The 23,760-nt window shown below is 42.2% G+C and overlaps 1 protein-coding gene across 10 annotated transcripts in view; it reads left to right on the top strand.

Annotated features, from left to right (window-relative positions):
* The window catches only part of plce1 (phospholipase C, epsilon 1), a 73,012-nt gene that overhangs the window by 9,360 nt on the left and 39,892 nt on the right, over positions 1 to 23,760 (top strand). For 9 of the 10 annotated variants that reach the window (XR_013767569.1, XM_079182358.1, XM_079182360.1 and 6 more), the window contains 4 exons: positions 2,957 to 3,285; positions 3,715 to 4,370; positions 4,600 to 5,010; positions 5,109 to 5,321. Coding sequence is in view for 9 of the 10 variants with exons in the window: in XM_079182358.1 (XP_079038484.1) it covers positions 3,717 to 4,370; positions 4,600 to 5,010; positions 5,109 to 5,321 (1,278 nt within the window). In the remaining variant the exon portion in view is untranslated. Of the gene's footprint in view, positions 1 to 2,956; positions 3,290 to 3,714; positions 4,371 to 4,599; positions 5,011 to 5,108; positions 5,322 to 23,760 lie in introns of all 10 variants that reach the window. The other variant, XM_079182355.1, reaches the window with a different exon arrangement.

The following is a 23,760-nucleotide window of genomic DNA, read 5'->3' as shown; positions in this document are numbered from 1 at the left end:
AGCATTAATCAAGCAGTGGCATCTCAAAGAGTAGATTTGTTTTTGATTAGCTATCAAATCATTGTCTTCAAAAGGCTACAGCTTAGCAGCAAGCTAGCTATGAAGGAGAGACGTCACTGTGAGCTCATGAATGAAGCACTTGTCTCTTTCTTCCCTTTCTGTCTGTGTGGATGTAGCACAGAGCCTTGAAAAGAGGGTGCAGACATCCAACATAGACACCGTGATATGCAGACGTGCTCAAATTCGTTGGTTCCCCTCCACCAAAAAAACAGCGAACGCACACTTTTCTCTGAAATAACTTGAAACGGACAAAAGTAAACCGGTAGAAACTGCTCCAGCTGTATCAGGTTTGATGGGCGCCTTCTCAAGACTACAAATTGCAGCTTTTTCCGTAGATGTTTGATAGGATTCAGATCAGGACTAGAATAGTCCACTGTTTTGTTAATATCCACTCTAAGGTTCCTTTAGCTGTGTATTTCTGGGTTGTTATCTTTTTGCAGGACCCATGTCTTGCGACTGGGACAGAGCTTTCTGACGCTGGGCCTCGGGGCCCTGAACAGATTCAAAGGCACCCTGTGCCAGGGGCAGCACAGCGGCCCCCGAAACATAACCGAGCCTCCTCCCAAGTTTCACTGTAGGAATGATGTTCTTTTCTTTGGAATGGTTAATTTTAAACGTCTGTGCACATAGCGCTGTGACTTGCCAAAAAAGCTCCAGTTTTGACTCATCTGTCCAAAGAACATACTCCCAGAAGGATTGTGCCTTGTCAATATACATTTTAGCAATTTCCTTTCTGGACCTTTTTTTATGTTTTCCTTTTTCATAAGTGGAGTCCTCCTGGGACTTCTTCCGTGGAGTCCACGTGGTGCGATCAGAAACCGAAAAACCCTTGTAGTTCAGCTTGTATCTGTCATCCTCGGTTCTTTTACTACCATTCACACTCTCCCTCTGTTCCATCGGGGGTCTGATCTCCTCAGACATGTTCAGTGTGTTGCACATGATAATACAAAACAGCACGCAGGCTACTTTTGGCCGAGAATGCCTTGACTGCTTGATTTACCAAGGATCAATGAGTTGAGCCCTTTCCTCCCTATTTGTATTTGTCTTCCTCTCCCACACACATGTACTAAAAGTGTAGCTGGCTCCTCCCTCTTTGGGTCGGTCCCACATTCCTACTCTGGCCCACGCATTTGGGCAGGGAATTAAGGGCTGAGGTCACTCTAATTATGAGGTTTCGGGCACTAGTCTTTTGGATTCATACATCACTGGCCGCCATGGACGATACCAGAACCGCACGATTAGTATGCGTGCATGTTGTGGGTGAGTGTGTCTGTTAGGAATGGATTTACTGCTAGCTGGGTGCATAACTAGTCTACCAGTGTGCTAGATTGTTCTAGACCAAATAAGTGAAACTGAATCAGTTTTTAAGATATTGATATTAGATATTGAGGTATTGGATAAAGGCCCTGACAGGCCATCGGTGAGCATCCGTTGCCTTATTTTTTGCAGTGTGTCCAGCACTGTTGACACTAATCTGCCCTTTTTCGGGGGCTTTTTGGCTGATTCAGCAGTTGGTGGCAGAGCCCGTTTGTGAGAGCAATCACTCTGATTGGCTGTTCAGTGCACGAGAAGAGAAATGTAATAGCCTACCTGCTGTTAGGGAGACTTTTTTTCCCTCTCATGCAGGCGCAGAATGTGCGTGCTAGTTGGCTGTAGTCTTTGTGGCGTGTTCGGGTGCAACCTTTTGGCCAAGACGCAGGCGACATGAGGCAACGCAACTGTCAGCCTGCATCACCGCTAGTTCTTTGATGTTGGTTTGGAATGACATGCAACAAAAAGTTCCAGGTCAGATGTAAGTCTGGGACTAAGTTTATGGTTAGCACTTGAACCCCTAAACTACCAGTGTTCCTCTATTCTGAAGTTATTTTACATTGACATCCCATCATGGAGAGCTGGCATTGAAACTGTCATTTAAAGATACTGGTTGCATTGCACCAATCCAACACAGTCTAATTATCTACAAAATGTTTATGATGATTTTAGATAATTTCAGGATCTCTAAATACGGGATCCAATTTTTAGAAAAAGGGAGCGCAGCGTTGGCCGAGGGAGCTAGTGGGGAATGAAGAGAGGGACGACCGTGAGAACAAACAAAAATAAATTGACTGATGATGGAAGGTGCCTGGTTTTTTGATGAATATAGCCCGAGGCACACTTCATCCTGCTGTGGCCTGCCTGTGTAGTCTGTGAGCCTCGTTACGGGAAAAAGGCGGGACAAATCCGCAATGTTTTTCCTGGGAATGAGAACGGCCCGAACACAGTAAAATAAGAAGAAAAGAGTAAATACAGGCCGAGGGCAGATACAGACACTGCCACGCACTTCTAGTCATAAGTGATGTTTGAGAGGGATTATTTTTGTATCGGCCTATACATTTTTTAGGAAATTGTAGCATATTATACCTTTTTTAAATTATAACAACCCCACAACATGTACTATTCCTCATACATCATCTCAGGAAATGGAGATAATAGGACTGTTTATAGTTGTATTCTTATTGCCCCAGAAAGTTGGTATTTCTTTATGGGTGTAAAACGAGTGTTGTTCCTTCCCGCATTATTCCCTTCCCACAGAAAATTCAGTATTTGTTGTTTCAGTTGTGTCGGTCACAATGGCTCACGCTCTGTGCGTTGATTCAGTTGAATAGTTATAGATAAGAAAGCTGATGTGGTGAATGAAGAGACCTAAGAGAAATCTTGAATCTTTGAAAGTTAGTAAAATGTGTTTCTCATGTGTGTTTCAGTTATTTTTTTTTTTACCATATCTCTTTTTAAGTTAACTCTCTCACACAATACTCTTTGAATATTCTTGGGAATTAGTTGTGAAAACCAGGTAAATAGATAATAACCGGTGTGTCTGTGTTCTCTCTGTTTTCCTCTCTTGTTTCTTCTCTCTCAGGGCCTGCAAGTGGATAACTAAACCCCAGATGCACGTCAGGACCAATCAGAGTTAGCGCACACACGCCTTGTAAGCTGTGACCGTGAACCGTACTATCAAGGAAATTCCTCTTTCCTCCAGGGTCGCGTCCGTGGGTTCTCTATCTGGCGGTTTGTACAGCTGCACAAGCTTCTGTCTCTACAACGCACACAGAGCACACTCTGTATGGACATGTTGTCTTAGTCACTCAGGAGGTCACTGGAAGCTGGAGTTAATATTGCCTCTGACCATGATGGCAGGACCCGAGACTGATGTGTAACGTGACCTGAAGTCGATCTCTCTCATTATATGTAAGTGAGTATTTTGAACTCAACTAAAATACAGAAAGTTTGACCCTGATGATGGTATGGTGTGTAAGTCAGTCAATCTGGAAGCTGCAGCAGAGAAATGTGCTTAAACCTCCTCGAGCTCCATTCAGGGGAAACTCGCTGTCATTAGTCATCTGAGTTATAAACATGCCAATGTGGTCATCTTACACAATCTATGGGTTTTGAAGTCATCAAATTTAATTTCCTCTGCAAATTCCATTTCCTCTTGCTGCTCTATGGAGCCACTAATTGAGATGGAAGATGTCGTTTCCCCACATACAAGGAATTAAGGAATCTGCATCACAGATTGGGACTAATGTTCCCAACTTTAGATGATTAAAAGGACTTCTAAATGCTGTTTGATTTCTCCTGCTTGACCGGCATCAACAGCAACGTGTCGCATATTTTCAGAGATGCAGCTAAACAAAGGACAAAGCAGGCCGCTCCAGGGAAACGCGATGGCTACTGAAGAAAATCAGTCTCCGGTCGGGGCCGTAGTCCTGGCTCAGCGTGCTTCACCTCCGTCCACTGGGAGCAGAACCAGCAGAGAAGCCAGACCCGCAAACGACAGCCAGGAAGTATGGCGGTACTCGGACCAACTGTGGTCGTCGAAACAGCGGAGCAGCCCTTCCCTGCTCTTTTATAGGAAGCTGTCGTGTGACAGTGGGAAAGGGACAATTTTGGACGAGGAATACGAGTGTTTGGATTACAGCTCCAAACTCTTGAGCAGCGAAGAGAAATGCTATCCAGAGCCGTCGGCTGGCAGGAACATTGAAGGAATATCTAACGCTGTTACTCAGATACCTGGGAAAAGTTCAGAGGGATCTCGGTGCCAGCTGGACACCCCTGGAGAGGGTGTGGATGCAGGCAGAAACAGAACTGGCAGCAACCAATGCTCCTGCACCCTGACTGGCCTTAACACGAGTCCAAACATCTACTGCTGCCACAGTCCCAGATCCAGCTCGAGCCCCGGCTCCAGCCCCGCTCACAGTCCGAGCCTCTCTCAGCCCAACCAGAGACACATCCGCCGCAGCAGCCTTCCTGTGTCTATGCTGGCTTTCCACAAGGTAATAAAGAAGGACGTCGCTAGTCCACGATATCTGCAATCTGTACACGTTTAGCCGCTACACTGTGTTGTGTGTTCTCTGTGCTCTAAAATGCTTGTTTTTAGCACAAGATGAGAAAAACAAAACCATGAATTAAACTCATTAGATAACCCATTCGAGGCACTGCTAGTTCAGCTGTACAGAAACACCATTGAGACTATTTTCATTCCCCCATGTCTTCTGCTTCTAGACATCACCCTGCCTCTCATCCCAGTGCAGTCCATCGAGTGAGCCGAGCTCTCTGGTGTCGTCTCCCTCTGGCTCCCCCTTTCCCAAACACTGCCAGCGTCACCAGAATGGACACATTCACCGGCACCATCTCAAAGACAGCTACTCGAGCTTAGAGAGGCTCAACAGAAGGCCCAGGGTTAAGAAATGCTCCCTGGAAAAACTATTTCCGAGAAGAGCATCTTTGGAAACCATGAGGACAACCCCGAGGAACGACGGGAGGTCTTCCTCAGCCGCGACCAGGAACTGCAGCGGGGGCAGCAGCAGCGACGAAGGAGACGGAGAGGGTCTCTTGGATAACGCAGACTTTATCAGGAACCGTAAAGAGCGTTCCACTGTCCTGGTCAGACGCTTCTTCAAGAATAATCAAAAGGTATTTCCCATGCAAGATTCCTTTTCTGTTGGTATCCTGAACGTTGTTTGTTTTTGTCACCCTTGCTAGTGCTGAAACACTTTTCTCCTCTCCATAAGGTGACCAAGTCGGTGTGTACGGGAACCAGAGCGATCGTCAAGACGCTGCCGTCAGGGCGCATCTCAGAGGAGGTCTGGGAGGTGGTTGTTCATCAGAGGATATGGCAACCCAGCAAGAAGAATATGTGGCCAACCGTAATAATGCGTGGAATCAAAGAAGAATTCAGCGTTTGCAGGGCGATGCTACGTTTCGTTGGAGTTAAGCTACAGCAGGTGAGAGAACGACTACGCAAACGTCACAAGACTGTAGTTGTCAAATGCATTATGGAAGCACTGCGTACTTCAAGGGCTCAAATGGGCCGTTAAGGTTATGAAAACGTAGATTTCGAGACAGCGATGCAGTGAACCTCTCAGCTCTTTGATAGTTTGTCTTTCACACTGAGGCTCTAGCTGTTAACGCGCTCCTGTTAGGAGAGAACTGTACCAGGGCAAAATGATTTATAACTAAGTCTGCAATGTGAATCAGCACAATATACAGATGATAAGGCTTTGGGTTTAAATGTGGTTTGCTCTGTATTTTCTCTGCCACAAGAAAAAGTGCAAATGTCATAGCTGCAGTGGCGCAGGAGTATTTATGACTTGATTGAAAAATTGTTCTTGGCTGTCGTTTTCCTCTGTTTGGGTTGAAATCTTATGCCTGTTATGCATGAAGGATGAATAACTTGTTCAAGGAATATGTTAATAGACCAACACACACACACACACACACACACACACATTCACATCCCTAAAACACATACACACAGGCTCTTTGTTCAGGGTAGGCCCCTGCTGCGGAAAAATGATTTATTCTCTGTTAGTCCTGCTCCCCATATTACTGACAGACTGAATGACTGAGCCGTGTGTGTGTGTGTGTGAGTGTGTGAGTAAATGGACTGAGCAGAGTTGGCGTCTACATTAAAGTTATAGCCATGGAAATTGCTTGAGAGAAGGTAAATGAGCAAGACAGAGTGAGAAAGGTTAAGAGAGAGATGGAGGACGGAGGAAAAGAGGCCGAGTGAGACAGAGAGGAGACCCGGGGACGTTGCTGCGCTAATATCGAGTTTCCGAGCAAGAGCGAGTGTTTTTACGAACATCTCACGGGAGCCGTTCAGCTGGAGCAGCCATATATTCAGCTTTTTGCTACCTTTTCAATAGAAGTCATTCTGTCATAAAGTCATGCATTCAGTCTTGAGAGGTGCAAACATTCTGAGAATCTGTGTAGACTGAGAACCGGCAGCATCACACAGGATACTCTGCTGTTGTTTTTAGTTATCTTTTTCCCTCCTCTTCCTGTAAAAACTCAAAACACATGGAGACCGAAACCCAGTGCCTTACAGAAGCACACAGCCACAGAATTACACAATTCCAAGTCTATCGTATTGTAATGCCAGGAAGAATATTGCATTTCTATTTCACTTTTTTTGCCTAACTGTTGCTGTACGGAGGTACTTTAAATGCACTTTATATGAGATTAGAAGCAATTCTATTGCTCTTAACAGCTCTCAACATACCGACAGCTGAGCGTTATTATGAATACCACTGCTTTACTTGTCAAGTCCCTCCCCTTTTGCTATATTATGTTCAGAAACCTGTATATTGCACCTTTAAAATATAGATATTTGTAAGATATAATTGCTAGATAGATATTAGATAGCAGGCCGAGCGTCTACATGGGCACTTTACTGCGCATGTAACATTTTTGTAATTGGATTCTTACATAAATGCATGGATATTTATTCATGTTTTTTTTTTTGGACTCATGCACAGCCACAACAGAGCCAAGTACTGAGGGGGCTTGTACACTCGAGCCATACGAACACACACTCGTACTCGTGTGCATGCTGCAGTGTGGTTCCCGACTTTGCCAACGTGTTTTTATGAGTCCTTTGTGGTCGTAGAAATATGGGCTGAGTTAAGTCCAGGCAGAGCTGCTTTAATAATGAGCCTATTGAAAACGGGGGCGTTGCAAGCACTTCCCTTGTCAAAACACTGCGCGAGCTACTCCTGTAAGAGGTCACCAGAGGAACTCGGAGAACACTGAGCAGCAGGCAGTAAGTAGAGTTGTAGCAGGGCTGTCATCAGAATCATCAAATACTGTGAAAAAGTAGGAACGCGTCCCATTAGCAACAAATGGGAGTCATGCAGTCATAAACATGCAGTCGCTTATAAACTTTCTATACTTTTCTGTTTTATTAGATGGCATACAGATAGAAAGATCAGAGAAAATACGACATTTGAGTTCAAATCTTCAACACAGAAACATGAAATACAGTTTATTTTCATTCCGAACCATCTGGTCACCCATTGTAATAATTATAGTTATAATAAAACTTTGTAAATTGATTGCAAAAGACAAAACACTGTTTCTGTCTGTCTCTACTCCCCGCAGCCTTTTACACACACACACACACACACACACACACACACACACACACACACACACACACACACATTATGTTTCACAGGCTCCCTGTATGTGGCATGTAAGACTGACTCTGCAGTTATCACTTCGAGGGGTTTTCTGAAGGTATCCTGTGGCCCTGTGTGTTTATTGCTACAACTAATGAAGCGAGCCAAAGAACACAGGATTATATGAAGGAGGGGAGAGAGAGAGAGAGAGAGAGAGAGAGAGAGAGAGAGAGAGAGAGAGAGAGAGAGAGAGAGAGACAGAGAGAGAGACAGAGAGAGAGAGAGACAGAGAGAGAGAGAGAGAGAGATAAAACACTATGAGAGAAAGGGGAGAAAATGAGATTTTAACAGTGGAAAAAGAAGAAAATCGACAATGTGAGAAACGAGGTAGGGGGGAATCAGGCACGGACTATTTGGAAGAGAATAGAGTGAGAGAGTGGAAACAAAAAGGTTTAGACCCAGTCAAAGCCATTAACTTATGTTTTATATAGGTTTCTACATACGTTCATAATGGAAAATGAACATGATGGAAAGTATTGTAAATGGGATCGGAGGGAAAAGACTTTCCCATTCCATTCCATTCCATTCCATTTCCCAGAGTTGAGCAGTAAAAAGGCAAACAGTGTTCCTATTAAACTGTGTCTGTTCGTTCCCTCCATGCACTGATCAATGTGCCTACAATCTTTTTTTTTTTTTTTAAACTGTCATACAACACAAAGTGTCAGTAAAGTTGAACACAAAACAAGTGGGTGTTTCATTACTTTGTGCAGGTTTTACAGTGAAAACACTCGCATACACTTCTGGCGTACGGATCAAACGGTCTATAAGCCAGAAGCATTTTATTGTTTGGCTTTTGTGGAGTCTACCAATTAGAGCCCCGCTGCGTCCTTTCATTCAACTCAAAGTGGTGTGAGGCTAAATGGTAAGTGACCATGTGCACCCTTCCACACACACACACACACACACACACAAACACAGTCAACGACCACACACTTTTTTACCGTAGCGATGTGGTGCTGAGGGACTGAGAGATGGATGCTTGTAAATGTATCATCTTCCCATTATTGAGGATGCAAGTAGTCTTCGGGGACAGAAACGCATTCTTCCTTCGAGAGATGCCAGTTTATATCTGTGCTGGGAAAGTACATATAAAACATCTGTTGCTGAAATGCTCCTCGGGAGTTGGAGTTGACGTCTCTCCTTTTAGGTTTTGATACACAGGTCTGTGTCTTAGGGATGTTGTTTAGCACAATCGTTTGTACCGTCGATCCTTCTGGGAGACTTTTTGATGGCCATTTATGCTTTGGTGGTGCCTGAAATATTATTTTAACTCATCCCACTTTGAAACTGTATAAATAAGGCAACATTTCATTTTCCTATCTTCAGTCTTCCAGTTTATGTGACCGCATGCTCATTATCATTTATCTCCGTTGCGCGCCGCACGGTACTCTGCTACTGTGGCTCATCAAGTTCCTGTAAAGTAATGATGCATACTGCTGCGTTTTACATGAACTGAATGATGGACCTACTTACCAACCCACGCACTTTCTTGCATGCTACATTTCACTTGCATACCTCAAGGATTCTACAGAAATAGAATTGTCATATTGGCTGTTTAATCCCATGGGAGGTCATCTCTTATCTGACCCAGCGATGGCTCTTGTTATGTTATGACATATAATAAAGATAATAATTTCCTGTCTGAGTGGACTGATAGAGGGAGAGAGACGAGACACACTTGCTGTTTCTGATAATAGCCACATACACATAAATATCTTTATCCCTCTTTCTTTTTTCAAAAGTAAATTTGACACTATTTGATTCCGTCCCGATAGTGTGTGACGGTTGCTCCAAATATGAATGAACTGAGGATGAAGAATGAAAACATTACTTTTAAGAATCTCCGAAATCAAATGTGCTCATCGTCCATCTGGCTGTGGCCTTATGTCAGCATGGTTTTGCAGGGCTACGCTGTCGCGCTCATTGATGGTGTCTAGCTGCAGGGCTGTGGTTTCTGTTCAGCAAATGTTAACCTAGCTGTTCCAAACAATAAGAGGCAGCCTGTGACATATGGGACTTGTTGTTAAACTCATTCTTGTTTGCGCTGTTAAATGCTATTTCCCCTCCAACCCTTCTGCTAGTTAAACAACCGTACCTGTAAAACGGGTCAATACGTTTAAAGGCCGGTTATTTATGCGCTCGAGTAATAACTCTTGCGAACGCATCGACTTCTTGGTTACCAATTACTGCTTGTTTCAAAGGTAGCGTTTTAAGATGCAATGTCCGGCAAATATCCGGTTTTAATCCATTCCCTGCTATGTTGTGACATCGCATAGATTGCCTTTCCACATTATCGCCTCAGCAAATAGGCTGGTTTCATTTCTTTGTTAGTGTGTGTTAGTTTGTTTGCACGGCATGAACACACATACTGTATGGATGTAGCTCTATTCCTGCTTGTTACACGCTTATTGAAAGGATCTGAGAGTCACTGACCCACAGTGTGAGATGGTAAAACTAATGAAATTACAATCACAGTTTGTGCTAATGGAAATGAACAAATGGCTTCACACAGCTGGAAGTCCCTGTAAACCTGGGAGCATTTTATACATGTAGGATTATGAGAGACCCCACACATAATGAGTGTTTTCTTGCTTCTTTCAGTTCAGTGCACACGCACACACACGCACAGACTTAATGTTTTGACAAACTGCCCTAACCAAACTCTCAGAGGCTTTCTAACCAGCCGCTTGCTGTGTGTACACACTGTAACGTACTTAGGAGAAACGGTTTGGATCACAAAGGTAAAAGAAAGAGCTTCTAAATGATGCCAGGCTGTGAGGATTGGCTGAGCATGGCTCGTACATTTCTGCAGGGTGAACGGGAGTTGAGCAACGCTGTAGTTTTCCAGTCTAGTGCAGAACACCTGCAATTGTTTTGTGTGTGTGTGTGTGTGTGTGTGTGTGTGTGTGTGTGTGTGTGTGTGTGTAATCAACAAGGCATGTATTACTTATTGTATTAATCCTGCTGTCAACATTATGATTCGGTTAAGAAACTTTAAGTTGCATCAGTGTTGTTGCACAGAATGTACCAGAGTAATGTGCAGCTCTTCTTTAATGCCGACGATGTTTGTTGGGGATTTATTTTGGTGACTCAACACACTACACATCACATGTTGTTGATTGTATCAAAATATTTCACCCAAGAGGCCGTCTGAGAGACTGTACCTAGATCAGTTTGAAGATATAATTTAAGATATAATAAATGTCTTTTCCCAGATCTCTTTACATTGTTATATTCAAGGAGCAATGTAGTCATTCAGCTAAAAAAGAACAAAGGAATACATATATTTTAAATAAATAATCAACTTTTTCAAAAGAATCTTTAGGGAAATGAAAGGATTGAACAAGCAGTATCAGTACTGAATTATAATATTAACACACACACACACACACAAACGCTCACCCTCCGTCTATGTCACACTCATTTAACCTTCTGTCTGTCATTCTTACGTTCTTTCTCTGCATGTTGTGCCGCTACAAAGGAATGTGCCTAGCAGGCCACTCTCTCACCCAGCTGGGTGTTGTGGCTTAGCCTGAGATTAGTGTGTGTGTGTGTGTGTGTGTGTGTGTGTGTGTGTGTGTGTGTGTGTGTGTGTGTGTTGAGACACACTGTTTAGTCAGATGCCTGCTTCCACAGAAAACGGGTAGGAAAATAAATATCTAGCATGTGTTTATAAGGTGTGCTGTTATTCACGGTGACAGTATCTCATTAAACGCTGTGACCTCTCTGCTCTTGGAGCTGGGAGAGATTTCAATCCCAGCTCCATCGCTGTTTATAAATTAGCTCAACTCCGCTGCACAGGAGCGCATGTGGCTGTGTTTTGTTGAAACACATTCCATCTGTTTGTTTTTGTGGGGTGACAGAAGGGTGTCAAAACTGCATGTGGGTGGAGTTTTTGCTTCGTGGAGTCATAATGTGTGTGTGTGTGTGTGTGTGTGTGTGTGTGTGTGTGTGTGTGTGTGTGTGTGTTAGCGAAGGCCTCTCACATCTCTGTGATATTGTGGGGAAATTGTGCTGCTCCAGAAACTGGCAACGTTTCCCTCCGGAGATCCAGAGCCGAGGCTGTTGAACTATGGGTCAGAACCCGACACACAAAACACAAACAGTGGAGCATTTTGACCCCATGAGGTGAATGCAGTACAGCACAAGATACAGACACGCTCCTGATCAATATTACATAGTCTGTATACGTCCGTTTTTGGGGTGATAACCCTGGGAGTGCATTATCATGTGGACTACCATCCAAATACACAACATGAACTATATGAGAAATGTAAACAGGCTTGAACTTCCTGTCACGGCGACTAACTTTCTGACCTTTTGACCTCTCCCAACCGTATGTGACACAGCATCTCTGCTGACTACGTGACCGCTACATGTGTCACACTGTTTCTGCCCTCCCCCAGTGACATAATGACATTTTAGGATAACCGAGTAACGCCGCTAAAATGGATTAAATGAGAGCATGAAGCAGTTGTGGGTCATGCTATTGTTGCTGCACTCAAAGAATAACACAATTGATATAAAAATATCCTGTCGCCTCCCCCTTCCTTAACGTTTTGACTCATAATTTGAGAGGTCATCGAGGGGGATTTAGCCAAAATTAGACCCATAATCTTATAGGATGCAGCGCCGTAATAGTTTATTTTGCGTATTCTGTTTTTGTGTTGCCACTTTAAATTGCACCTCCGAACACAATGTCAAAGCAGCGTGTCTGACAATAGTATTACGTAAGTATCTTCTCATGTATTGTTAAATTACAGAGGGCTCAGAGGAAAAGGCTGAAGCATGACTTTGAAGGAACTCTACATGTACTTCTTCCACCTTCTCTTTTTTGATATAAAAGGCACAATAGCTGCGATAACGTGAGAGAACTGATTGGAATTAGAATTGAGAAATGAAAAGTGATGCTTTGGTTCCATCTAGTGGAGAAATCGAAGAAGAAGATGCTGCAGATGAACTTGGATTGCTAAATATTTTTGGTATGTGAATATCTATAACTGCTGAAGTGTGACTCGTGATTTATGTTTCATGAGAAATCTGACATTCTTGACATACAAACTCTGCTTCCTCTTGCTATTTGATCTGCATGCTTGTGGTGTTCTGGGCGTGTGTGTGTGTGTGTGTGTGTGTGTGTGTGTGTACACTCTTGTCTGAGTCATCCTTGTGTTATTGCAGCAAAGTGCTGAATCAATTCGTAAAGTACTCAGTTAGTTGATTAGTGATTATAAATAGTCACTGGCTTCTCAAATGTAAGGATTTCTAAATGTTATTGTTATAATAAATTGAATATCTTTGGGATATTGACAGACAAAACAAGCAAATTAAAGTTGTCACCGAAGGCTCTTAGATATCTTTTATTAATTATCTTTTTCAACATTTTGTATAAGTGATTAATAAATGAATTAAAACAATAATAAAGAGATTAATTGATGACCGCTAGTAACAATTATTTTCATTATTAGTTAATTTATTGATTATTTTCCCAGATTGTTGAATATCCATTCCGTCCATAAAAGTAGATTATTTAGTTTAGTTTAATTTTCTAACTAAACTAAATAATTTTAATAATAATTATTAATTAATTAATAATCTCTATAAAGATGATCATTAGCTGGGGCTCTAGTTATTTTCCTCGCTCTTATCAGCTTCTGTTTGGGAATTAAAAAGAGATTCATGATTCCTTTTATCAGGATTAAAAAAGCCTAAATCTAAATTCTCTGTTGTCTTCCAACTAATAGAGGTGATGCTTCATTTGGCTTTATTTTACATGACAGATTTCTACTTAAGATAATCAGTGCTTACTGTATATGAATACCCACCAGAGGGCAGCACACTTATTGAAATAAACGGGACAGGTGGTGTTTTTCACGAACTACCCTTGCAAATATTGTGTTGTAGAATATAAGCTGTGCTTTATAATAAACCACTCCAAGGCGCGAGGAGAGAGAAAGAGATAGCCGGCTGCTTTGTCCATGTTCAGTGTTTGAACGAGACAACACCACGTCATACCGTATCATTGTCTTAACTCACATTGATCGGGGGACTTTGTGCCTTCTCAAGGCAATTACTTTAATAAGTGTGGTATAATACATGAATCTGACCTCTCATTACTGGCTCAGGAGGCCAGTCTCATTAGCGGAGTATCGATCAAAGACATGCAAAGCAAAGACGGAGGGCAGGCCAGCTGTTGGCTTTGTTCTGAAGATCACTTTGATGTCAACTGGGCATGAAACTGATTAATTCTTCCTCTTGATTAGGCAGATTCAATAGGACACACTGTATTCACTTAGACCTGTGCCTGTTGGGATAATGTGTGCGTCTATGAGTTTGCCAACACCGTTATTACACGAGAAATTACCTTTTGATCTGAACAAAAAAAAAAAATCATCTAGACCTGTGCCTGTTTTTATTATGAGTGTGTCTATGTGTTTGCTCTTACTGAAGAGATTACCCTTTGACTTCAACAAATCCAGTTTCTTCCTGTGAAGATGTGTTATATGACTAGTGAGGTGATTCATAGTTGTTGCGGAAATGGTTTGAAGTGTAACAAGGATTTAGTGGCCTTGGCCTCCGTCTCTATTGGTTTAATGGCCCACGGTGTCACGTGGGCCTTATGAAAGCAAAGCTGGAACATGGCTTATTTAGACATTATGACGCCTTAAAGGCGATTTGGGCTCAATGGCACGTGATTGGGCTTTACCCACAGCATGGAAGGTCCTGTTTTACTTTACTATCGCTATAGTTTAGTGTTTTAGCCTCTTAATTAACATACAGGGGAGGATTATAACAACATAAAGATATCACATGGATGCTTAGAAGATACGGCGAGTGAAGAGCGTTGAATTGTTTAGTTATGTTCACCATATGAATATTGCAGTAGACGTACATGTTGAGACAAGTTGTTACAAGGTTTTCTACAGTTTTGACAGAACAAACTCAAAGACCACTTACTCGCTTTATCTGGAGCTTTCAGCCACAATGGTGTTTTTTATCGGCGGATGGAGTTTGCTCATATTTGACCTCGTAAATATAGTAGTTTGCAATGAGAGGATACGTACATAGATATTTAATGTCACGTGACACTTGGTTGTTCTTCTAAACTCAGGAAAATAATCTGGGATGGAGACATTTGGTGCAAAAAAAGATTCACTTAGTAAATAACGTTACCTCGCATTTAATTTATCATGCTGCTCAGTCCCAGATGACACACTAAAGTTTCATAAACATGTAGGAGAAGTACAGTTTGTATTGACGCAGTATTATTTCTTCATAAAATACCTTTTTAATTGACTACTTTACCGTTTATTCATGTCACCGGGGGAAAGGTTTTGCACCGTTTCCTGACTTAAACCAGGAAGCACGCGTTATATTACTAGAATTAATAGAGCAATATCTCTTGATGTAAACATTGATTTGTCTGTTAGCACGATGAGCTCTTCCTGACTTAACGCACTTAGAATTGATCGTCCTTGGTGGGTCACCTTTTGGATTGTGGGCTTTGGAGAAAAAAAAAAAAGAAAAAGGACTTCGATGGTCGATTTTCGGGTTGGGCGTAATAGCTCCTTATCAAAACACAGAGGCCTTATTTGAGTTTTGTCAGACATTGTTTACACGTTGAACAGGCTCGTAGAGGAGGATCGATGGAAATCTCGCGTCTCCTCTTGTCTTTGTGTTTGGAGTGTGCTCGCTGATAACATCTCCGTTGTTGCTGCTGGGTTGCCTCATAACCTAATATGGGGGTACCCACAGTCTGAGGCAGATAGCTCTGAGTCTCTGTGCTTCTCCCTCACTCTTGTCTCTCTTTCTCCCGTCTCTTTCCTTTCCATCTCTCCTCCGTCGGCTTGCTCCGCTGATGTAGAGATCTCTCTCTCTCTCTCTCTCACTCCCTCTCTTCCTCTGGCTCTCTTTAGCCCAAGACTCCACTCTCACTTTTAAGTGTACACAGACTAAGAGGGATCGGAGCTTATTGGGTTTTCTTCCGTCCTCTTGAATATATCAGCTGGTTTCTGTGCCACAGTAAGTAAACTGTTTACTACATGTTTTTCTTGCTGTACGCTACTGATAAAACATACCTTTTCATTCATTGTGTTTAGTGGCGGTGAGGAACTACGCTTTACTTTTACATTTGGAGTCTGATTAGTGTTTCAGCAACAGGATTCGAATGCGTTAAGATGAATGTGCTGTTCAAAGTTGAACACGGAGAAAAAGGGAAAAAATAAATAAAGTAAACAATGAGTGAGATTTTGAAAGTGTAGCATTACTTAAAGAAGGTAGGTCGAGGTAAAGCCATGGAATAGCTGAGATCAGTTAAAAGATAGTTGAGTGTTAAAATGAGTAGCATTCAAATGTAATTTATCATAATACAGAACTAATGCCATCTTTTTGTTCTTCAAATCTGCAGAACATTCAAGCAGAAACATTCATGCAGCAACTACTTTCAAATCCTCTCGACTGTATTTGTCTGCATAGAACCCGGGACTATGTTTTTATCTCTCTACCTTTTTAAGAACTGAAAAACATTCGTCAGGCTTATCTCTGGGCTGCCTGACCAGGACTGTGTGCCCCGTTATGAAGGCGAGCGTAGCGGGCTCGCTGTAGTATGACATCATGAGAACTGTGAGTGGGGGAGTGGAGGGGTCCCGCTGGGTGCTCTGGGTAATGGGTTCCAGGTTGTTTTGGCCCTCAAGATGACCCCAATTTTTTTTTCCCCCCCGTCCCAGACTCCCTCTCCAACTCCTCATGTCATATTTCTTCTTCTGTTATACTGTCTCCATTCTGTGCCGTTGTCCCTCTGAAACTTGCCGTTCTTTCTTAGAGCTTAAATCGTATCTTCTTTCCATCAGTTTTATTATTTATGATAACAAATTACACACCAGCTACATTTCAGAGAAGAGGATCTTACCAACCAGCGCAGGCCGCTTTCTCTTTCTCTTTTAGTTTTAACCACAAATAAAGTCATTAGTGCCTCAGCTAGACTGCGTACATGACTTCCTATTCTCTTTGATTTCTCCGCTGTGTTGGCTGGGCTGCATATAGTACATGCAATTCATTTTTAGTTTATTCTGGGTAAATATTTCTGCAAGAAGTGGATATAGATCTGCCATTTGGTGGATGATTTGAACAATTACTTTTGTTTACTTTAAGTTTTGACTTTTTAATAAAGCATTAGAAACCTAAACAAGACTCACATGGCTTTACTTAATCAAGCTCTGTTTATTGTCCTCATTTTCTGAATTGCTGTGTTGCAGCTGGTGAGCAACATGTTATCGTAACTGATTCCCAAAACTATGAACATACGGTAAGACCAAGGCCAAATAAAGCCAGAAGTTTCCTTTTTATTGCACATAAAGAATCATCCACTGTGACGCTTTTAGTTCCAATAAAGTAACAGTAATGATACCCAACGTCTATCTAATATTAAGATCTAATCTCCTCAAAAGTGTTCCATAAAGCACACAGTAACATTATCTGCTGAAACGGTGACCTGGCATTTCACAAGTGTGACTAAGCACAACTTGTCATTCCCTCTCTGCTCGCTATTCACTCTGTACAAATTCGATTAGTGAGTCTTTTCCTGTAAATGGGTCTTTTCTGTTGCACTTTCGCCTTGTTCTCTGCCGTTCGTATACTTGTTTTCATCTTTTGTAATGCTGCTTATCTCAGTTCAAACAGTGTATTTTTTTTTGTGTTCAGCATTTGAGTTTCTACTAAATTGCACGCAGTTTGCTTCTTTGAGTTTTCCCACTGCTCTCGACTTCTGTGTGACACGCACACATAACGTACACACAACAGTGCCCTAAGCTGGTTAAAGGTGTGAGGCGGCGCTCGGGGAGGTGGGCCCAGGCTCTTGGATCTTTCGTGTAATTGAACAGGCGATTATGATTCAAGTCACCCTCGGCCTCCCTCTCGCTTTCCTCCCTGTGTCGTTCTCTCTTCACCTCCTTTTTGTCTGTCCTGCTGCACTGTTCTTTGTCACATCCTTTCTTCTCCTCTCCTTAAACCTTCCAGTTAGTCAAATGCTGTGTGGAAGTCTTCAACCTGATTACATAACAAGGGCTCGGGGGTCAGCAGGTCATAATTGGTATTATGAACGAAGATGAATAATTCAAATCAGATGAAAGCTTTGAACTAAAGATTTAAATGTGTGTTAAATACACATATACCCTTTAAGACCTCCGCTCTTTATTAATCTGGGATTTATATTATTATTTTCTTTTAAAAGCTTTTTCCTAGTTGTATTAATTTATCCCACTTTTTTCATGTAATAGCCAAAACAAATGTTTTCCAGCTATTGGGAATCCCAGGGAAAAGCCTTTGCTCAAACCTTTTTGGGGGTTCCCAAACACCCCCACACTTACATTATACACATTATATTTACAGTGCAGTACTGCATGAGTCTAACCCCGAGAAATGTCAGCATCATAATCCACCAATTGAGCCACAGAGGACCTGAGTTGTGAGTCACACATGAGGGGCTTTCTCTCGAGGCTTCTTCTGTGAAACAACAAACTCCACTGCTTCTTTTGTGTGATAACCAAATGTATCGTATTGTTCTCTTTTCCTATTGCATCCATATCTCTTCAGTTGAAGTGTGCACACACCTTTTTTTTTTATCTTGTTTGCCTTTATTTGAGTGGATTTAGCTGTTAAGTTCAGTACTCACTGTGTGGTGTTGATGCACTACTAAACACCTCTTGTCTCTATTTCTATCTTTTTAATGTGGTTAACAATGCCGACACTCCCACAAAGGCAATGTTTCATAGCCTTGGGGCCGAGACGATGCATTGAGTATGAGGTCATGCATGAATAGGAGGTTTGCTTATGGAGTTTGTGTGTTTATGTGAGTTACTGTGCATCTCCAAAATGTGCTGTAGCTCCGTTATCGTTGTTTGCGTGAATGCATTGCCAAACCTAGCATATTGTCTCATTAGGTTGATTTCACATTTCTCATTAAAAAAATGTAATTTTAGTTGGATTATGATCCTCTTAATATGTTTTCAAAAAGGAGAGTTGTTCAAGTGTGTCTGTGTGTATTGTATCCGTATCAAAGCAGATACTCAGACATTAGATATCTAGTCTAAGCAACACTGACTCAAATGCGTGGACCACCTACACACACACACACATACGATATATTCACATACATTCAGAGCTATGTATGCTCAGAGGCATATAAATACACAGAGCATACACTAAATACATATATGCATACACGGCCTGTGCTAGTACACACACAAAGAACATACATGTGTACATATAGAATCTGTATCTAACTACACACAACCTTTTTGCCTCTGAACTTGCACACACACAAATCAGCGCAGCACTCAGTCAGTGGTGAGACAGTCCAGGCTCAGGCTGCGGCAAAGCAAACATTACCTTGTGGAGACCGAAACGGCAGAAAAGGGTCAGAGCAGACCAGGACAGTGCATAGAGGTTGTCTGTTTTCTTGGTGATGCAAACCAGGATTAAGAGTTACTATAGAACACATATATGCGCTGAGAACATTTCACATGTTTCGAGCTAAGAGGCGGGACGTCTGCTTGGCATGTTTGGGTGCGCTTGGTTTATGGCTCCTGATTTCGGGTCGTCCGGGCCGGGTGGGGTTTGAGTGTTCTGTGTGCCGAGATGCCAGAGCTGCTGAACATACCTGGCTCCTCAGCAAGTTTTTCCAAATAGACAAGGTGCAGTCGATTTCGGTTCGTCGGCTCCATTTTCACCGCATTAAAGCAAACTCGCAGTCCCACGGAGGATTTTAGGAATATGGGGCTTTCTCTGACCTAAATCTTCCGGTGATTTACAGCACTTCAAGACTGAAGCAGTGGAGACATTCAGCTGAGTTTTCTTGAGTACATGTTGCTCTGCTCTGCAACATTGCACCTTATTTTGATAATTTGCTGTTGGATGTTATTTGAGGAGGAATGTATGAAATTGCTTTTACTTTGAAAGAGCATCCCTCCCCTCCAAGTGGCCTTGGAGACCAAATAATAAATACATATTATTTTATTATTCAATTATTCCACATCCACTGCCCTTTTATGTACTCTGTTGCATCAGTCTTAAGGTGATTTTAGTTTCACGGGTCATGGAATGAGTTTTGTTCAAGCCAAACACACAAAGACAATTCCCCCCGAGTTTCATAAATTTAACTTTTTAAAACCAAAATTAACCAAAATACACTGGCCGTTGGCAACTTGTGCAGTGAAGGAAGGGTTAAGGCGGACCTCTCTCACAGTGACCTCAGCTCTGAGTTCACAGACCAGAATAACGGAGTTCTTTTAACAGTGACCCCCCGCTGACCTCGGCTAACCTCGACCCTCCATGAAGCTTCTAAAAGTAGAATTCAGTTGAAACGATGTATTTCTATTCCTTGAATGTCAGCTTCGTGGGAGAGTGTGTGTGTGTGTGTGTGTGTGTGTGTGTGTGTGTGTGTGTGTGTGTGTGTGTGTGTGTGTGTGGGGGGGGGGGGGGGGGGGGGGGGAATGCATCGATTCACTATAATCCCATGTGAGTTTTTGAGTGCAATGCCTGATGCTGTTACCGGATTAAGGTTTGTGTCCTTGTGTGTTTTCACTCTCACTATATTGCAGCATTTCACAGACAGCTGGGCTACATTGTTCTGGGCTACATGTGACTGAGAGATAGTGTGTGTGTGTGTGTGTGTGTGTGTGTGTGTGTGTGTGTGGGGTGGGCCGGGGACATCAAAGTACAGAGGTCGGGGTGTGGGTGGTTGGATTTCAGGGCGACGGCATCGGCCTTTCCAGCGTACCGCATGCTCATTCATACTGTATGTGTCTGGTATGATATACATAATGGCACGGGCATGAGTCAGAGCGCCTTTGCGTGTCTGCATTTGTACGTACGTGTGCGTGTGCATTCCGGCTCAAAGTTCAGTAGATCTGTGTGGTGCCCCACAGTGCACCCTGCTAATCCTTTCCCAGAATGGCTGTTGCCAGGCAGGGAAATGACCTCACGGGGCGCTAATGGGACTTTGCGGCAAACTCATTCATAACTGTAAATTGCGTCGGCTGATTGTCAGGAATATAAAAGTCATAGCTCGTATGTATCTTGTCGCAATGCCATTATACTATGGCTGAACTGGCTGAGAAAAATCTCTGTCAAATGAAATGGCAGAATTATAGAGAGTAAGAAAAATCTGTGTAAACGATAAGAACTGTAACACAACTTTAAACAAACTGTTTAGAAAGAATATAGTTTGCAGAACCAAACCGTTTTTTTTTAAATTTGAAATAAATAAATATATATTTTTGCTTTACAGATACAATATGGACAACATGTGCTCTACAAGTTACATTTCTATGCACCACTGTAACACAGTTATTGCATAACAGACTTTGACTGTCTATTGCACATCATTTTGAAAGAGGAGTGATATTTTGGAAGTTACCCTTACTTATTGTAAGTGGAGCTCAATCAGTGCAGCTGCCTCTAGCATATACTGTATAAGTTACCTTCACTGCGCTTAATCTATTAGCATTTCCTGTGTACACACACACACACACACACACACACACACACACACACACACACACACACACACACACACACACACACACAGTGGAACATGAGAAACAGAGCTGTATTAGTGGCAGTTGACTCGTATAGCTATAGTTCTGCTTACAGATTAGTATTACTGTAACTAACTGGGACGAACAACACAAATGGATATATTGGTATTGGACGACCTTTACTTATCTAATTGAGCTGAAATGCAATGACTGCCTCCACGCCTGATGAGACTTTGGCTACATTAAAGATGATCTATTTTTTTATACTAAGATTTAAAAATCTTTAGTAAAAATGAACGATTTGGTTGATTTACGACATTTTTTCCCTTTAATGGATGTTTAAACCAGTTAATAGCTTGCTCACTCCCCCGCGCACACCTTCACTCACTCATTCCCTTGTGCCTTTCATTTTCATTCAGTGTACATCTCCACTCTGTGCTTGTTATTTATGGCTGCACTTGTCTTGGGACACCTGTGAACCCTGAGAAGAGAAACTTGTTATTCATAAACAGTCTGAAACATCTCGTTCTTTGGAATGTGAGATACTTTTGACGATCTTTTTGTGTTCTACTGCGTTTTTTGTAATTTAAAGGGAAGGTTTTCCGTACGTCCGTGTGTGTGTGTGTGTGCGCGTGGAGTTTGAAGATGAGATTGTTTGTTTGTGTGTCGTGAGTGGAGTGAAGACAGCTGCTTTGTGTCCATCAAAAGCAGCGCCACATTCCCTCCAGTGTCCTTTAAAGTCCGACTGTCTTAGACACATATACATACAAACAGCTCTTTCTGCTTCATTAGCCACATCTTAATCTTCATATTTTAAGTAAGTAAAATGATAAGATAAATATGAAGATTTCCAGTTTTTAGTACTTTTTTTTGCTGCATTGTTTGCAAAAAAAACTTCTTATGATGAGCCATGTGAGCTGACATCACCCAGTATCCAAACTTTATGATCAACATCAATATTTCAGAAATTCTGGTATAGAGTCCTGGTAGACGTTCTACTTATCTGACAAATGGCAGTGACCCCATCATTTAGCTTGTTCAGTCTACAATGAGGATAATATGTTGTGTGTAAAACGTTATGATGTCTGTGTTTGGTGGATATCAGCACAGTCTGGGAGAGCACACCAGTCACCACCATCATAAGAACACTCAAGGTCTGATTCACATTTTGTGCATTATTGAAGATTGACGGTATGCTGGGAGGTTATTAACACGGTTGTTGTACATGGAAGATGTTGGGCCTTTTGTAGAAGTAAGTCTGGTGTCAAGCAACCGCATTTCCAATGGCAATGTGTCTCAGATCATAACGATTCAGTGTAATTATAGAATAAACAAATGATCTGTGTTGGCTCTATTGTCAAAACAGCAGTCATAACCATGACAGCTTGGAGAGAGACAGACGTTACGTCGGACAAAAATACGACATATTGTCTTGTTTGGCTCCGGTAAAGTGGAGTAGTAGTTTGGAAACACGAATACAAAGTCCATATTAGCTGCTTTTTGGGGCTGTTTACAGCCATTAAGTAATTTCCATTGATATTTCTGTTGCTTTGATACTCAGTACTGAAATATGTAAGCAATGTAAAATAATAGAAACTAATCTACCCTTAAGTCCTTTGGGTTTTATTTGTTTATTAGTTTCGGGAAAACAGCCTTAATTAACTGAGAACCTGAACCATCTGAATGGAGGGTAAATACGTGTGAGTGCCACGTACAACCCAGGCCAAGTCTGCCTTTTTACTTCATACTCATGTAGTACATGTGGAAAAAAGAAACACTGTGAATGTAGCAGACTTTATGTCTGTTCAGTGGACATGCACAGTCTCTCGATGCCGACTGAAAGAAATGAGGTCTTTTACCAGAAATGTGAGTCAGTGAATTTTCTGGAGAAAGACAAAGAAAAAACGCTACTTGTGTAAATGTGTCTGATCACAGTTTATTTTATTTCCTAATGGTTTTGAAAGTTTCAGCTTTTAGTAATAAGCTTGCTGCTGGAATGCAGGTCAATACAGCACATCTCACATAATTGGCTTGTTACCGAGAGAAGAGGAGTGTGTGTGTGTGTGTGTGTGTGTGTGTGTGTGTGTGTGTGTGTGTATATGTGTGTGTGTGTCTCACCCTTTCTCTCCTTCTCCCTCATGCTGGCTCTCTCATTTTCTAAACGTACAGGCTGGTAAGTCTCCTTTCCCTCGGGATGGCCCTGATCTGACAACAGCAGGGCCTACACCCCGTGCAGGAAACCCATCCCACTGAGACAGCGGGCCTTGTTCTGTGTGTGTGTGTGTGTTATGCCATTCTGCTGCCAGTGCTTAATACAAACAGGACATATTTTAAAGAATGAACACAAGACTAACTTAATTCCGAGAGTGTACACCAGGATCCTGGTGGCGGTGGCCGTCACCTGCCTCCTTCTTGGCCCTCTTATGAAGCAGCGCTTGTTGACGTTTATACCCAAGCCTTATTTTCTCATTAAACCTTTATTGCATTCATCCCCCCCCACTTGGTCACCAGTTTTGTAATATCCACCCCTGCTGAAGGCATAAGTGCCCGCGTAAAGTGCCACAAAATGTTGCCGTAATGGCTTTTCTCTGAAATTTGTGCCAGAAGAGCTCTTCTGCTGGTTCACTCAAGGACAAAGTGCAAGCCAATCGGTTTGGATAAGTGTTTCC

This window comes from Pholis gunnellus (genome assembly GCF_910591455.1).
Source record: "Pholis gunnellus genome assembly, chromosome: 21".
NCBI lineage: Eukaryota > Metazoa > Chordata > Actinopteri > Perciformes > Pholidae > Pholis > Pholis gunnellus.
The sequence above is the reverse complement of the archived record's forward strand: the minus strand, read 5'-3'. Positions and strand labels throughout refer to the sequence as shown.